Genomic DNA, 17,149 nt, shown 5'->3' with positions numbered 1-17,149 from the left:
AGCGACTGCTTTTTTCCGACAATGGCTCTCAGGTATTTTTTTACATCTTGCCAACAGGGCTCACGTTTTGACCCTGGAGAGAAGAGTTCCCTTAACTCCCGTAATTGTCTCTGTGTTGCACAGAAGCTGACTTCTACATGTAGCCCGATTCCCTTGTGTGTAGCACTTAGCAAAGTATGACATCCTCAGCGCTTCAGAGGGCAAGTCATCAGTCAGGACAGTGAGAACGAAAAGGAGAGTGTTGAATGAATGTGAGGTTTCTAAATCCAGCTCTGGTGGCTCAGCCTCAGCTTTATCACTAATGATTCATCAGCGGAGGAAAACATCGGGTTTCTTTTCACCCCAACCCCCCCCCGCCCCCCTTTTCTCCCTCACTTTGCGTGCTCTCTGCCACTGATTTCAGACTTGTGCGGGGCGATTTGCAATAGCCTGTGTGTGATCATCACCCGGCCATTGTGTTTTGGGCCCGAGGACATCAACTAATGGGAGCTCAAAGAGACCCCTGGAAGCGCCTCTCCGGTCGGTGTCGGCAACAGGTATTGTGTAGCTTTTTGCCGATTGTAGGCCTTGCACGCTGTTGGCGCTGCGAGCGCGGAGAACAGTAGATCACAAGGTCCTCTTTATCCCCACTCCGGACCTTGTTATGTAAGTGTGCCATATTCACAGGTGGCAGCACGCATATGCATGTCTGCGTCTCAATGAGAGGGTTTTGCCTCCTACGGAGATGGCTAAGTGGGAATCACTGTCGCTGCCATGGCTACAGGTATCACACATTTTGACTATTTTCAGACCAATTGGGGGAAAAGGAGGGGCTGCTGGTCACAAAATTCAAATCGGGACTCTGACATTGCGATTGAGTCGAGCTCCGAAGCAGACGTTTGCGGGCATTGGTTTTTTTAAAGGCCCCATAAAGAGAATCCAGAGATTTGTTTCTCGATACTTTATATTTATGTTTGAAGAAGAGACCCAGAACTACTGAATAGCACTCTCAGATGTCCAGCAAGTCCCCTTTTCTGGGGTGATTGTTTGCTAATTGGATGCCAGTGTCATTTCACTTCTGAAGTGCTTTTGAGAATGATTTAGAAAAAAAATCTATTTTGCATAACCCCCACTGTGGCAGATGGATCGCTTGCCTCGTTCTTGTGAAAGTACACCTTGTTTTAATCTGGGTGGATGGAGTAGAAGTCTCCTTTGTTGCTTTTTGGCCAAACATTCGACCAAAAAGCCCAGTTCACTCATCTCTCAGCTCCATGTCTGTTGGTTATTTTCGGGACTTTTGTACCATTGCTGTTTTTTTTTTTTTTTCTTTTAACTTCACGTCAGCAGGGATTAGGAATGTGATATCGTTGTACTCACACTGGCAGGGACAGAGAGTTGTGAAGCGGGCCTCTTGTTCTTGAGCCCAGCTGCCTGTTGATGAAATCTTCAACAAAACCAAGGAAGTGGCCAAGATACATTTTGTTGGATGTTGAATGAGAATGAAAATGACACTTTGTGTTTTGTGAATTGTGATTTCTGCCACGCTCGCTCTGGGCAACACAGAGTGATATTCAGCGTGATGGTAGATAAAGAAAAGGTAAGGCAATTCCTTAAAACTTCCCGGAGGAAAAGAATTGAGTGGTTTTAAATGACGTGGTGTAAAATGGCTTGACAAGAGTTTCATTACCTACTATGGGGTGACGCGAGGGCGGATGAGCATTGTTCACGATATCACTTTTGCACCTATCACTGATACCCTGCGGGTGTTCAACATGACTTGGCCCGGGACCCGGTGTCCCGTAGCCGCCCTACTCTCCGCTCACAACTAATCCTGACTGGAGCAGCCGCTCGACTCAATCAACAGGCCAGACGTTTTCAGACGCCGGCTTCGCTTTATTTGCAGATTGGTACAATCACGCACAGTGAGCAGTCGTCGAACCCAATATCGGTTCCAAGAGGCGTGCGTTGCTAAATGAACCCTGCATCAACAAGAACCAGATCACGTTCTGACATATTCAACTCGATCGCACTTAAATTGTGAGCCGCTGGACATGACTCCTCTTTATGACTGATTTTCCTTACCACTGCATTCAATCGTAAAAGAATGGTATCATCTGGAAGTGTGCCGTGGAGTTTCACCGACTTGTTGGTGTGGGTGCTCAAACTTTCACGCTTGGATGTGTGTGTGTGTGTGTGTGTGTGTGCACACGGCTATTTGTAGCAGGTCTTGACTCCGTGGGAGCCCATCTTCCATCTGTCCATTCCACTGAGCGCAGCCCAGCAAAATCCTAATTTTATCCCAAATTTACCAGCAGTTGACCCTTTATCACCCCCGACGGCATCTCGGGAACACGCATTAAATCTGTCAAGTCTGACCAGAGAACAACGGGTCCACGCTTCACAGAATCACATGACTTTAAATGTCGAGAGCTGGACAAAACATTCAATCGTGTTGGCTGATATGTTGAGATGCTTTCAAAAAAAAAAAAAAAACGAAACTGCGTGGCCCTTTACAACATGAATTAACTAGTGGGGCATATGGTGGTTTTGTGCAAGCATATGGTCGAATGCCACTTTCTCCTTCAGCTCGAGGCTTTTTTGGAGGAAGCGATACGAAGCCATTCATAAGAGTGCGATGAGATGCTGTCCTGTTTACAAGGGAACATGCCAACGCCATGTGCCGTTTTTTGCAGGATTTCTACTCTCATACACTAGAGGCACTCTACTTTATCCCTCTCGGGACAGACACCTCGATGAGATGCTGTCCTGTTTACAAGGGAACATGCCAATGCCATGTGCCGTTTTTTTCAGGATCTCTACTCTCATACACTAGAGGCACTCTACTTTGTCCTCTCGGGACAGACACCTCAGCCTCTTTTACTCCGAGATCCGACAGAATGGGCATTTCGAAGGGACGGCTGACACCCACTCGGCGCTTCTAGCCGAAGAAATAAGATGAGTGTAACCGCCACTTGTTGAGCTGCTAAAAAAAAAAAAAAAAAAACGAAACTGCGTGGCCCTTTACAACATGAATTAACTAGTGGGGCATATGGTGGTTTTGTGCAAGCATATGGTCGAATGCCACTTTCTCCTTCAGCTCGAGGCTTTTTTGGAGGAAGCGATACGAAGCCATTCATAAGAGTGCGATGAGATGCTGTCCTGTTTACAAGGGAACATGCCAACGCCATGTGCCGTTTTTTGCAGGATTTCTACTCTCATACACTAGAGGCACTCTACTTTATCCCTCTCGGGACAGACACCTCGGCCTCTTTTACTCCGAGATCCGACAGAATGGGCATTTCGAAGGGATGGCTGACACCCACTCTGCGCTTCTAGCCGAAGAAATAAGATGAGTGTAACGGCCACTTGTTGAGCTGCTGTATTCAATACGTAAACGTCAGTATTGGAACGCTCGCAGGGAGCCACGATGATAGAAAATGCGCAGCAATTCCAAACTCCGAGATCCGACAGAATGGGCATTTCGAAGGGACGGCTGACACCCACTCGGCGCTTCTAGCCGAAGAAATAAGATGAGTGTAACCGCCACTTGTTGAGCTGCTGTATTCAACGTCAGTATTGGAACGCTCGCAGGGAGCTACGATGACAGAAAATGCGCAGCAATTTCGAATTCATATTTCAGTTTTTCCAAACATTCTGTGAGTAACTTAAGTCGTTCATTTTGTTTTCGAGACGTGGCGGTGGTAAAACGGACGTAACATTGAGCCCCGAGTTATTTTGTTTTCGAGACGTGGCGGTGGTAAAACGGACTGAACATCAAAAGCTGGAGAACTCTGCAGTCTCAACATTATTCACAAGGGGAGAGACTCAGAAACGAGCGCTCTCATTACAGCGAAGAGCCGCCTCCTCGAGGTCCTTATTTCAACCATCGACTTCAGAAGCGCTCTTCTCCGTTACACTAAATGGGCCGGCGGCTGTTATTAACATGACAATACGCTCGCCGGTAAGTGGAAGACCTGAGAAGACCCTCTGAGCTTTTGTCCTCCCCTGTAACTCCATCTACCCCCTTTCTTTGCGCACTGGAGAATTTGATGTCATTTTTTGCCACATCAACCAGATTTTCCATCCTGACCCCCACAAAAAAAAAAATCGACTACGATTTACTTGCATCAGTAAAAATATGTCGCCCACTGTTATATGACGCGACATTCTCGTTTGGTGGAGGGCCGTGTCGTTCGAATGTGAGACCAATGCCTTCGTGAACGACCCACGAGGCGGCTAAATCGGTTGTACTGTACTCTCTGTCTGATGAGCTGCGTGCGCATGAGCATTTGCAAAGGCAGCCAGAAACAAAAATCAACAATAATCAATCACGTGATCGATAGGAGACGCCGAAACAGCTCCCTCCTCCCGCAGTTTCAGCTGTACTGTGCTGTAAACACATCATTAGAGGCTCGGTTTGTGCGTTAAAAGTCAATAGCAACAAATAAGCCTACAGGCCAAAGGATTTTTGGCAAGATTGACCGACCGGCATTTTGGATTTATAATTCTTCCAAAGGTAGACAGTTTAAGAAAGGAAAAAAAAAAAAATCATTGTGGTGCCCGGCAACCATCTAATCAGCGCGGCGGTCATTGGATGATTTGCAAAGGGATGGGCCTGTCACCCACACATTGGTCGATGAGTTTGGAGCGGTCATTGCGGCTGAGTTCTTCAAGGATTTTTGGGATTCATTTCGGAGCCATCAAGCATCACCCCAAGTCGCGCCCCCGCTGAGACAATCGACCAATTCCACTTAACTGTGTCAGACAAATGTCATTTCCTCCCCGCTTTACGTCTTTTTTTTTTTTCTTTTTCTGAGTCCAAAACGGAGACGTCTCTTTGCGTTTGCTCAAGCGTCCTCCCAGAGGAATGACAAAGTGCTTTTATAGACCTCGCCGCTGCTGAGTGTGCGGCTGTCCAATGAGGTGACCACTGTGCTGTGAAGGAAGTGAGAGTCCCCAAGTACAGCGGGACTTCCTCTATTTTGAGGGGGGGGTCACTGTGGACTTTGCAGCGGTGAATTAAAGATGGCTCCCGTGGGTCAAATGCTCAAGCTCCACCCTTAAATAATGGTCTGACTTCGGGGCTATTTCTAAGAAACTACGATTAACGCTAACCTTGACCGGGCCTGACTCACTGTCTCAGACAGCCTGTTGGTTGATTCATCTGCATTCAAGCACAACTGTACTCGTTCTATACACAAATGTGTAATAAATCCTCCGGTCCATTTCTCGCTAGAAATCCCCAAGTCCATTTCTTTCCAATCAAGCTCTCTAATCACATTACTTGGCTAATTAGTGGCAACTGGAGGCTGTTTTTAGCGTTGCGGTCAGCAGGGTATCACCATGTTCAGACGACCACAACACAAGAGAGTAACTCGAGTGTGGACATTTTGAGAGGATTTTGCCAATGATTGATGGCCTTCCTGCTCACGTTGAGTGTTTCCTTCCAAAACGACTCATCTCCCGCTCCGTGGTCACTATTTACCTCCAGATTTCCCCGCCGGATGGACACTAACTTGCCGTGAGCCCTGATTTCACCTCGCTCTCCTTTCCTCCGTCGTCACTGTTTCCAAAATGACGCTCAGCGTCACTTGAAAGTGGATGACTCCACAGGTGAGGACACGCTTTCGACAGTCGAAGCAATTAAAGCCCCACAAGGTTCGCCTCTGATCCCTCGCCATAGAAATGCTAATGTGCCAAGTGAATTACCAACATCTTTTTGGACCCACGGCTAAAATTCGACCGGCACATTATAGCCTTGTCTCTCGTAACAAGGCACATTTAAAGGATGTGCAGAGGATCACACTTTTCCGACCTGCGATTATTAATTTACACCTCCCTGGCACCTCGGAGGAAGAAGCATGGCTGGATGAGTGGAACTGTGCTGCTTGCGCACGTGCTCTGTGTGTGTGTGTGTGTGTGTGTGTGTGTGTGTGTGTGTGTGTGTGTGTGTGTGTGGCTTTTGCATGTCTTGCGGTTTTCTGGTTTCTTGGCACAGAGAATAAAAAAGAAAAAGAAAAAATAAAATAGTGAATGTACGCTTACGTATGAAATTTGCAAAAATAGCCTCGTCATGTTGTCATTACGTCATCCCCGATACATCTGCAAATGCCCAAATACACCACTGTCTGTATATGGGTGAGACTTTCGTCCTAATGACACATCACAAGACTTGTAGTCAGGCAAGGTAAGCAACAGCAAGTGAATACTGTGAAGCTTTTACAAATCCTGCGCTACATTGCGTTTGTAGCCTCTCACATTGCATGAGGCATTTGCTGTACCCACTGTGGTTATTTTTTTTTCTTCCGCCAATTTCGAAGAGAAAGGGTATCTCTCCTTTAATGCCTGCCAGCCATGCCGCCTGCAGCTCGCTATCTGGCCGCCGAACCTTTTTTCCATTTTGGCCTGATGAGGCTTTTCAATGAGGCTCCTCACTTTCACCCCGTCGTGCTGACACACACGGCCCTCCGCTCACTGCTCGCCCTCCTCTCCGGCGCTTCCGAACCCGCCTGCCGCCTAAGGAAGATGTAAACTAAGCTAAGCCCAACGCGCCCTGCTCCATTATTCATCTGCCCCCTCTAATGAGTTTTCCATCCAACTTAGCGCAGTAAAAGAAATGATTGTGCTTGATCACTTTAATTGAATTGCGCTTTTGTTCGAATGCCTCCATCCGAATCCTTCCCTGTGTGTCAAGTAGTTAAAAAAAAATTTAATAATAGACGCCACGTTGCAACATGAGTTTGCACTGTGCATATCTGGTGTAAATACTAATGCAAAACATTATCGTCTCACAGGAGGATGCAGCACTGAAACTGATTTACAGCGAATATGAGTGTTTACAAAGAGGAGGCCCGCTCAATATTTGATGGCTTCGTCAAGTTACCGAGACGCAGCCCATTGCGACCCAACACAACGGTTGGGCCTCAGTGCGTGTTTTGCTCTCCTTGTTTGAACAACTCTAACACAAGCAGCCTCTTGGTAATGTTTTTAACATGAACTTTATTGAAAAACAATAACACACGTCTAATTAGCAGCTCGACATCTTTGATTATCCAATTTGATGCCGTTTTTAAAAAAAATTATAATAAATAAATTGCAAATATGGCACGGCATGATTATACACATATACTGGAAGCGTCTTAATCATGACTAATATGCATGGTCGGCGGGTACACATCAGCCCCACGAGATGGGCTTGTGACGGCACCCTCTAGACTTGCGTTCGCTGGTATCTCGGCTCGAGCGTCAGGTCTCCTTATGTGACTCTAAATAAATTGGCTTGGCCTGCTTCCTCAGGCGCTGCTGTGCTCGCAGCTTCCTCCCTTTCTGAGTGGCCAGTCCCAGTGGCGGCAGGTAGGTCTGCCACGAGGAAACAAACATAATCTATCACATTTTCATCTTTGTGCTCCAGTGCAGGAAGGGAAAAAGGATTTTACTTACAGCCCTTGGGTATGGGATTCTGTAATGTAGACCTGTGAGACAAAGCCAAACACTGTCTTAGAAAAACTTTTGTACTGACAAAAAAAACAAAAAGTGATATTCGGCGATTAGAATCTAAAATGTACTGTGAACATAACTTGACCTTCTCTAAACTTTCGAATGCACATGTTCAATAGCTAAATCTTACTAGTTCACTGCCTTGCCTAAACTTTAACATCCCAAATTTTTAATGTGCTTTTTCAGTGGAAAACTTGTACTATATAATATTGTCATTTAAAAACAAATCAACAATTTTTGCCACATGTTTTGGCTTCACTTCAATTGATGTCGTGCTGTATCTTCTGGCATGTGCGCTTGGGCCACCTGGTGGACATCGAGACACAGAGTTGAGTTCACTGCCACTCAACTCTAGTGCGCACATTTCAATTTTTTGCTCTCAACTCCAAACAAAATAAGTCATCCCGATGACAGCTGGCATTTGGAAAAACAACCACGTTGGGTCACTCGTATCTCAAGGCACCATTGTATCAAGTGGATACAAAACGTGACGACACAACAGCAGTATAAACATGCCCCTTTTACCAATTTCTATCCTTGCTTCACATTCCTCAATACATTTCTTGATTGATTCTTGATCAGTCATCTGCAACGGGGCAAACACAACAATCAGTGATTAGCCCAAACAACTACTGCGGCACATACGCTGCACATGCCGCTCCCACCTGCTGGTTCTGTCGGAACAAAGTGCGGGCCTCCTGAAGTATATAATTTCTCTCGGTCAGCGTGTCACTTGCCACTCCACTGTGGGCTTGCCAGGTTCGTGCAATGCGAAACACCCGCATGTAGAGCGACAACACCGTCCTGCGAGTAGAGGCCGTCATCTGTACTCACTTGGGACAAATGTGACAGGGACCTGCATAACAATGTGTGATATTGACAAATGTACTCCCAATACTGTATCTTTGTTCATCTCTCTATGCCAGAGATGTACACTGACAGGCAGAGCAATTCAATTCTTGTCCAGTACCACCACACACATCATCATTTCAGTATAGACAATTTTTGTGACATTTCTGTTTGGTGTAAAATGTGTATTGCCTCAATAAAGGTTGGGAAACGTTGCAATTATCAATTTACTGTTTTATATTGTTATGTATGAATTGAATCCGTACTTTTTTTAAGGGTTGCAATTTTACAGTGTGAAAATTTGGAAAATATCGCATAATTAACATTTTTATAACACAACTGACCGCAATTCCACCAATTTACGAAAGATGTCGCTAAAACATTGTTTGCTGCCCACAAGGCGCGCATGGCCGTTGTGAAACACGTTACGTACTGCATATTATTTTCGAAACTTAAAAATGTCATAGTTCGCGTGTTCTCTGTGCCAGTTACATTTAGATTTGTTTAATTATGCTGTAGTGAGTCAGTAACTGTTTAATACCAACAGAAGAATATAGCCTTCTTCAGCAGAGCACACGAACGCTTTTTCTAATGGACACAAAATTGAATTAATGCAATTTCAAATCAAATTAAATACCGATAAATGATAGGATTACCGTTGAAAAGTGAGCTTGACTGGTCCTTGTAAAGTGAAACTGCCGGAATCGGGTGACTCAAATGCTTGTCGCATGGTAGTGACGTCATTTGCAATCTCAATTTAAAACAATATGAAAAGCAGCTAAACAACGCGTTTACGTAAATTAATTGGTCTTAAAGATTTTAAGGAATTGTAACTAAATATGTACCAGTTTTCTCATTGATTCGTTGTGTAAAATATTTTAATAGATTCAGTGGCACAACATAATCTCTTAAGGAGCTCTTGAACGTTTCATCGACGGAACATGTCATTCATTCGTTTTTTATTTATTATTTTATTACGGCTGTAATTCCATATTTACGATCGCTGTCGTTTCACAGAATTAAAGGATAATCGTCAGTGGCGCTGGGGTGAAGATCAGCTGTTTTGGCCGCTTGGAACAGGGAGGAAGTGATGCATCGAAATGCCCGTAAAGAAGCTCCTCCAAAAGGGGGAAGCACAAAGAAATAGACTGTCGTGTATTTTACTGTAGTTTCTCAACTCGCTTCGCCATGCCAAGTGTAATTTTAGTGGAATTACTATGACACGTCTTAAACGTTAAGCGCTCTCCTTTCTTTTCCCCTACCGAGCTGCCACCGCTATTAGATTTTGCAAGTTTTTTTTTTTTTTTTGCTGCTTGCTAGCTGGGCGAGCTAATGTGAGTTAACGCGACGAATTGGCCTTCAGTTCTTTTCTGGTCGTATCGGCCAATAGTTAACCTTATTTTATTATCACCGATATATACTAGATGGGATTTTTATCCGATTGCACGTCACTGGGACTTCAAAAAAGGTGAGTTCGTGACTCTTTCTTAGTCGACACACTTAGCTTAGCTGGTAGCTAACTTTTAGTCAACCGAGGCGACATCGGTCGGGCCCCGATCTGTGACTTCATATTTTAAAACTCGGCTACATCCATACTTTGATATGAATTACTGTCGATAAGTGATGAAATTGCTACTCTTCTTCTGGCAAAACTAAAGCTATTACTTCATTGTTGCCAGGTAATTTCCGGATGAGTGTACTGTACCTATAAATCATGATGCAGTTACACCTAAGGAAATTCTTAACCTCAAATAACATTATGGAAAACTGACTATAGTTGGTTCTTTCCTGCCCACCTTAACAGGAAGAGTTTGCCATTTTTTTAAAGTAACCACAGCGCCTGTGGAAGAACAACAATGTACAGAGACAAGGCATGGCAGTCATCTACCAGGCACCTATGAGCCCACTCCTTTCCAGTCACTGCACATCTCGCTCAATTGTCACTGCTGCCCACCTTAACAGGAAGAGTTTGCCATTTTTTTTAAAGTAACCACAGCGCCTGAGGAAGAACAACAATGATCACCGATGAGCCCACTCCTTTCCAGTCACTGCACATCACGCTCAACTGTCACTTTGGATTTCACAAGCTTTGCTCACAGTGTTTTGGAATATCCACCTCTCAAAACTTGAAACAATATATACCCATCCCAGGTTTGCTAACTACTGGCCAATTGTGTCAACAGAAGCATGCCGAAGGAGCCTCAGATGAGAGTTTTCAGGAGGAATACAGAATTGGCAACATATCAGCTCATCTTTCTGACTTTTATTTGATTGTTTCAAACCGCTGAAGTTAGTGTTATTGTAAGATTAGTGAAAGCAGGCGGCATTGAAATCCTGCTACCCTTTCTTTGCCTGTGTCTGAAAATGTGTCCATGGATGAGCAGTTTTTGCTGTTATCCTGCCTCACTGTGAGAGAAAAAGTGGGGCTAATTCGTATGCCCCCCCCCCCACGCAGTTTCTCTTGAAAATAAAAATGCAGCAATTAAGGTAGACTAAAAAAACACAGCTCAGATTTTCGGGGGCTAAAACAGTAATGTAAGTTGGAACCGTTTTAGTATCTAAATTATTGACATTTATGGCATAAAAGATATGCTTCAGCTTTTCAGTTGCGTTTAGTTGTCTTAAGCACTATCTTGAACTTTGATTTATGTACACCAAATGTTTCAGCTGCATTTTTTTAATGCTTTACCCATAAAATTGAGCTGCAATATATGTTGCTCACATGGTTTGAAAATGAGTATTAAAAAAAAAAAAATGCCTTTATCGCCAAGGTGTGTTAGTTGGAGTTGTGATCAGTGCACTCAAGAGGAGATGCCTGAACATGCCCAGAGCAGCAATGCAAGTGTATCAGCTTTGCTTCCATGCTGAGCAGGATTCCCTGATCACAATGATCCGATCAAGTGTGGCCGTGCGGGTTTGGAACATAAACTTTCTAATATTTGGGCTGATATAATATGATTCACAACCATCAGGATAGGATTTCGAAAGCAGTGCCTGGAACTTGTATATGTTTTTGTTTCTCATGACATTGGGTTATGTCTTTTCAGTATTGCCGATATCAAGGTCACAATGATGGCGAAGCATAGAGAGCGACTGATTTGCAGCCAATGCAATGCAATGGATTGTATGTAAGTACTCCTTTGCTATCTTGGCTCCGCGCTTGGAGTTTTGTCTTAACAACTGCACTGTATATACAGGATAGCCACTTGATACATTTCCCCTCTCACACACATTTCTAACCATTGCGGGGAACGGACATAAAGATATCAATTCGGCAGCCATTTGCATTTTCTGTTGTGCGTCCAAATGGGAGTTGGCATTTGTTTTCACGCAGGCATAACAAATTGGAATGCTGTTTTCACTTGTTCTTTTTAAGGGTTTGACAACTGGCAGTGCAAGAACTGGATCGTGGTATATTTGACACAGGTAGAGGCCAACATTTTATTTTGCATGAAAGTGTATTACAAAGCATTTTTTTCCTGGTTACTCTTTGTCAACCAACTGTTGTTATTTGGTATCGTTTAGTGAAAAAAGCCACAAGTGAACAACAATTGAGCAATATCAAACAAGTGGGACTCATGTTGTACTCACACGAGTCTCAATTTAAAATTGCAACTGGACATAATGCTACCAATCTAAATTTCAGGCCCAGGAAATTGAGATATTCTGTGCAAAATCTAGTAATTCCTAAACGTAAGTGCAAAGGAGACCGCTTAGATCAGTGATTCAGTGGAGTCAGTCCAGTTCATTTTTATTTAACTTTCACTGCGTTTAATCTTTGAGGACTGTTTGTTCTTCCAAAAATGATTTTGATACAAATTTTATTTCATCTATGTGAACTGAATTTTAATGGCATCATTCAAGTAACTTCTTTTCCCTATATTTAATGACAAAAAAAAACTGCCCAATGTTACAGGGGCTGTCCAAGAACTTTAAATATACTTTTTAGGAATAAAACATCCTGTTTTTTTTTTTCCTCTCTATTCAATCTCAAAATTCTAACGCTGTCATTGTCCTAATATTTCTGGCTTACTAATGAGCAATCTTGAAATGTTGTCATTTGCTCAAGGCTTGAGGGTATGTTGAGACATTCGGACGGGCCAGAGCAGAGGCGTCTAGGTGGTTCGGACGGGGACTGAAGGGAGGAGGAGGGGGGGGATCGACAGACGGGCGAGCCGGGAGAAAGACATGGGCCAGTGTGTCACCAAGTGCAAGAACCCGACATCCTCGCTCGGCAGCAAGAGCGGCGACAAGGAGAGTGGCTCCAAGTCCCACAAGAAAAGCAGCTGCATGGGTAGCGCCGGAGGCCACAAGGAAGAGCCCAGCGCCCCGTGCGCAAAAGCCGGCGGCGAGCTGTCCAATGGCACCAAGGCCCTGGAGGCTTGCGTGGAGACGCCCATCATCTCGGCCTTAATGGGAGAACCGCGCAAGGCGGACAGCCCGGAAGGGCTGTCCATCAAGCACATCGAGGAGCTGTTCTCCTGCTATAAGGACGAGCAGGAGGACGCCATCTTGGAGGAAGGCATGGAGCGATTCTGCAACGACCTGTGCGTGGACCCGGCTGAGTTCCGCGTGCTTGTTCTCGCCTGGAAGTTCCAGGCAGCCACCATGTGCAAGTTTACAAGGTGAGCGGGCGCTTTGGGAAGGAGTCATGCTCGCTCGCGTTTTGTTTTACGGTAACTGGCCCCTCTCGTACACAGGAAGTGTATCCTGCCAATGTCAACGTGTGCTTCGTCTGAATAGAATAGCCTTCCGCTTGAGTCACTCACTCACTCATTCCCCCCTCTGATTTTCAGCTTGGCTCTTTTGTTGGCAAACGCTTAAGATAATAGACACATGAACCACTGTCCACTGATACGAATGGAAGTTGGTTGGGTCAATTTTATTTGGATTTCACTTTTCACAAAGAGGACAAAGCAAGTGCTTCTCATAGATTAAAATGCAATCATGCAGATGCGCCACGTTTTCAAGAAAGTCAAATCAAAACCAATCAAAAATCACAACAAACAATCAAGTCTTATCGGAATGCCTGCCGAAACAAATGTTTCGAACTGAGTCTTAAAACCGACCGCTGAGAAGTCAGCTCGAAAGGAAGTGCATTTCGCAATTTCTGGGAAACGCATTGAAAGGCTCTTTTACCTTTTTAGTTTATAATCTCATGTGAGAGAGATTTCGTAAAAGGCAGTCAGCAGACCGTCGTGACCTAACTCGACTCAAATCACAGCGCTTTAAAAAAAAAATGCCACAGCTATAACAAAGTGCTATACGTCGGCTTGAACATATATTGCGATAAAAATAACAAGATGAATAAAAATGGAAAGAAAGTCAACACTCTGGACGACGGGCTGAAGCAGTTCAGAGAAATCGACTGTTACATTTCCGGGTTGGATTAGAAAATAGCATTTAAATAGGCTGGGCATGTGCACACTTTTGCAACCACATTATATGTTCTATTTAATTTAATACCTGACTGTTTTTTTTTTTTGTTGTGGATTGGGAGTGATCCCGAACATGGCTTCTCTCACGATGATTTCATTGTGGTGTCGTTTGCGTCGGAAAAAAAAGCCGTCGTTTCGTATTGCTTCTGTTTGATTGACTGAGAGTTCTTGTCCCATGTCTGCTCTGACCAGGAAAGAGTTTGTGGAGGGCTGCAAGGCCATTCAAGCGGACAGCCTCGAAGGCATCTGCTCGCGCTTCCCCTGCATGCTGCTGGAGGCCCAGGGTGAGGAGAACTTCAAGGACCTGTACCGCTTCACCTTCCAGTTCGGCCTGGATGCCGACGAGGGCCAGCGCTCGCTGCAGCGCGACATCGCCATCGCGCTGTGGCGCCTCGTCTTCACCCAGGACATGCCCTTCATCCTGGAGCACTGGCTGGACTTCCTGGCCGAGAACCCGCCGGGCATCCGGGGTATCTCCAGGGACACGTGGAACATGTTCCTGAACTTCACGCAGGCCATCGGGCCCGACCTGAGCAACTACAGCGAGGACGAGGCCTGGCCCAGCCTCTTCGACACGTTTGTCGAGTGGGAGTTGGAGCGCAGGAAAAGAGAGGAGGAACGAGTGGCGATGGCGATGCACGGCGAGGGCACGCCGACTCGGACGGAGTGTTCGCTGAGCCTGGACAGGCTCGAAACGGACGGCGGCAGAGGATCACAGACGTGGGGGGGCCACTGACCAGCAAACACGAAACGTTCGGAAGGGAGAGGAACCTTGGCTTTGAAGTGAACCATTCGGGCGAACGTTCGTATTATCATACAGCTCAGCATTTCTGTTGGGATGGGATTCCTGCTTTGCAGTTTTGTTTTTTTTAAGCGTTTTTGAAAGGGCTCTGTGAACTGACATTTTAAGCACTTCTATTTAAGTTATTGCTCTACTCCCCCCTTTTTTTTTTGGTTTTTTTTTTGTGAGACATTTTTACTTGCACCGTATCTGTTGAAGGCTTTGTTCAAAAGCAAAAAAACAAAGAGCTATAACATTATTAACCCCCATTCCTTGGTTTAGAAATCACAGTGGCACCTTGAGATACAAGCCGTCAATTGCATGTGTTTGTTTTACGATACGAGCGCTGCATCGTGGCAGCGAACAACTCTCACTTCACAATATACGACGATTAGGTAATTGAAGGCTTCAAGCTGTTTATTGCCAGTTGAAGTTTTAATGTCTCAGTGTAGACGTTCAGCCCACTAACTTAATGCTAATTGATGTTGCTGTGCTCGAACCATTTACGCAAATTATTGAACACGAACAGCACAGAGCACATCATCAGATATGAATAGAACTCAGTTATGTTGTTTATCCTCTGCAAAGATCGACTAATAGTGCCATACTGATGGCTTGGGTGGGGTTGAGATGCACAATGTTTTTGTTTGGGGGGGGGCCAGGGAGAAATTTGTATTTTGTGTTCCAAACATGGTCACAAAATGCATGAAACTTGTATCTCAAGGCACCACTGTAGTCATTTGCATCTGGTAACTGCTGATTTATTTTGTCATCTTCAAAAAAAAAAGGGAAACTGGGACTAAACGTCAACCCATTTTTGGAAATGCGAGGGTCGTCCTGATTGGTCTCGTGGTTGTAATTGCTTCTGTCTTGCGGTGCTGTGAGGATGGATTAGTTGCACTTGCCTTGCCTTGGCCACTTTTGGCAAACAGAAACATACAATTATATTCCAAGGGCATTTTCTAAATGGACAAAATTCCTTTGACACTTTTGATTCACTGGAAATCCTCCTTCCAAGGTAACAGACTCATGTTTTTCCAACACCCGAATGAGTTTGAGGTTTGCAGTGCTCCCCATCGACCTCTCACGTCTACCCAAATGTCTGTTTCCTTTCAAGAAGCAGCTAAGTGTGTAAAAACGCAATGACGCTGCCTTTTACTTGCAACCCAAACGAGCAAAAGCTACAGCAACATCTCGGCCGATTCCCGGTCGAGATGACGCTGGCTCGATCCCGTTGCTTTTGAAAGATGAATATTGTTTACCTCCAGGCCGTCCGGGGTTTGACAGCCTGTACACAAACGCACAACAAGTGCACACTTCGCAAAGTTGACCGGTGGCGGTTCTATTATTGCACAAAACTACGGCCTGCTAAGTTGCTACGCTGTTGCTGAACTGCAATGCTGTCTTGTCAGCCGCATTCATTCAATTGAAACCCATCACAGAGTTGACTTGGGTATGAAAAGCCGCGTGCGGGTGTGTTCAATATCCTTGATAGCCAGCTTCAGGACCATGTACACTATAGTATACGCTTTGTTCTCACTATTAAGACACGCGCGCTAGTAGAACAACTGTCTTACAAGTAACAGTCAGCAAGTCGTTCTTCTAGTGGTCTGAATTGTCTTACTGGTGAGAACACAGACTACTAGTGCATCAAGGATATTATTGCTCAAAACGGCTTTCCATACGGTGGCGTTAATGAGCGTCTGCAATTAATCCTGTGGCGAAAGAGTGTGACCGTAACCTGATCTGTTTAGTTTACATCCACAACGGTTTTATTTCAGACCTCATTTTATCCCTTCGTTTATATAAATTGTATTGATTTCTAAATAATAAATAAACAGTGTTCAACTTCTGACTGTTGACACTGGACGTGTGCATTTGAATTGATGGCTTTTGGGGGCGTGTCGTCGACCTATGCGGCTCTCCTGATTGGTGGAGTGCCATCCTGGTAACCGGCCATCACAACATAGCGGACACATGAGGAAAAGAAGCAAGCGAATTGATAAGCATTTGATTATTTCTACGACCTCGACGGTAGGTTGTAGTAATAATAACTACATTGTGGCCGAAGTGTTGAGAGTTTGTGAGGGAACTCGTTTTGTTTTGCTATTCATTCGGCGGGCGCTAGCTGGCTAGCATCCATTAGCATGTGCTCACTCTTTACGCTACCGAGTTACTGTTTAACACCACCTGTTCTTTTATAAAAGACTTATTTGTACTAGTAAACTCTTTTGTTATGGCTAATCTATGTCGCTGTTTCTAATTTGGCTCAATATGTGATGTTTTTTATTGACAGTTGGAACAGTTAGCTTCCTAGTTACCCGTGTATCGTGTCCGTCATTTAATGTCACATTTTAGCCACTATCGTGTAGTTAGCAGATGTTTGTGTCCCGTTGCTAGGCAAGAACGAAACAAAAATTCCATCGAATTATCACTTAGAACCTCGGGGTGTTGTGTCCCCCCCGACCCCCATCTGTTTCCACCTGCAGCGCTCGGCAGAGGCGGAAAAAGAAGATACAGTACCAGCTTTATATAATTCGAAGAATTCTCGACTCGGGTGGAAGATGGATGCAACCTGAAAAACAGCAAGACAGTCACACTTTGG

General features: G+C 44.8%; 2 protein-coding genes across 8 annotated transcripts in view; one reads left to right on the top strand and one right to left on the bottom strand.

Annotated features, from left to right (window-relative positions):
• Positions 1-17,048, top strand: part of dcun1d3 (defective in cullin neddylation 1 domain containing 3) — a 28,244-nt gene extending 11,196 nt beyond the window's left edge. Inside the window, exons 1-7 of one of the 3 annotated variants that reach the window (XM_019881654.1) lie at positions 9,417-9,659; positions 9,750-9,793; positions 11,373-11,453; positions 11,702-11,751; positions 12,395-12,950; positions 13,956-16,578; positions 17,034-17,048. In XM_019881654.1, the coding sequence (XP_019737213.1) occupies positions 12,514-12,950; positions 13,956-14,499 (981 nt within the window). In that variant the 5' untranslated portion in view covers positions 9,417-9,659; positions 9,750-9,793; positions 11,373-11,453; positions 11,702-11,751; positions 12,395-12,513 and the 3' untranslated portion in view covers positions 14,500-16,578; positions 17,034-17,048. Of the gene's footprint in view, positions 1-9,416; positions 9,794-11,372; positions 11,454-11,701; positions 11,752-12,394; positions 12,951-13,955; positions 16,579-17,033 lie in introns of those variants that run through there. The other 2 variants (XM_019881787.1, XM_019881724.1) reach the window with 2 other exon arrangements.
• Positions 6,959-9,188, bottom strand: lyrm1 (LYR motif containing 1). 5 transcript variants are annotated; one of them, XM_019881892.1, is made up of 5 exons: positions 8,963-9,188; positions 8,142-8,280; positions 8,002-8,062; positions 7,420-7,451; positions 6,959-7,338 (listed from the first exon to the last, which is right to left on the bottom strand). In XM_019881892.1, exons 1-5 carry the CDS (start codon positions 9,067-9,069, stop codon positions 7,225-7,227), a joined length of 453 nt encoding a protein of 150 aa, XP_019737451.1. In that variant the 5' UTR covers positions 9,070-9,188; the 3' UTR covers positions 6,959-7,224. The 5 variants fall into 5 exon arrangements, with proteins under 5 accessions (XP_019737451.1, XP_019737539.1, XP_019737620.1 ...); XM_019881980.1 differs by having other exon boundaries at positions 8,982-9,123; XM_019882061.1 differs by having other exon boundaries at positions 8,142-8,329; positions 8,980-9,055.
• Positions 17,049-17,149: the final 101 nt, after the last annotated feature.

This window comes from Hippocampus comes, unplaced genomic scaffold, assembly GCF_001891065.2.
Source record: "Hippocampus comes isolate QL1 unplaced genomic scaffold, H_comes_QL1_v1.1 scaffold330, whole genome shotgun sequence".
NCBI lineage: Eukaryota > Metazoa > Chordata > Actinopteri > Syngnathiformes > Syngnathidae > Hippocampus > Hippocampus comes.
The sequence above is the reverse complement of the archived record's forward strand: the minus strand, read 5'-3'. Positions and strand labels throughout refer to the sequence as shown.

What these genes read in the sequence shown, in the direction of transcription:
- lyrm1 (XM_019881892.1), bottom strand. Translation starts at nt 9,069, where the DNA reads ATGACGTCACTACCATGCGACAAGCATTTGAGTCACCCGATTCCGGCA. An exon ending in TGTTCCGACAGAACCAGCAG is followed by an intron (nt 8,063 to 8,141) that starts GTGGGAGCGGCA and finishes GCCCCGTTGCAG; the next exon opens with ATGACTGATCAAGAATCAAT. An exon ending in GAATCCCATACCCAAGGGCT is followed by an intron (nt 7,339 to 7,419) that starts GTAAGTAAAATC and finishes TCCTCGTGGCAG; the next exon opens with ACCTACCTGCCGCCACTGGG.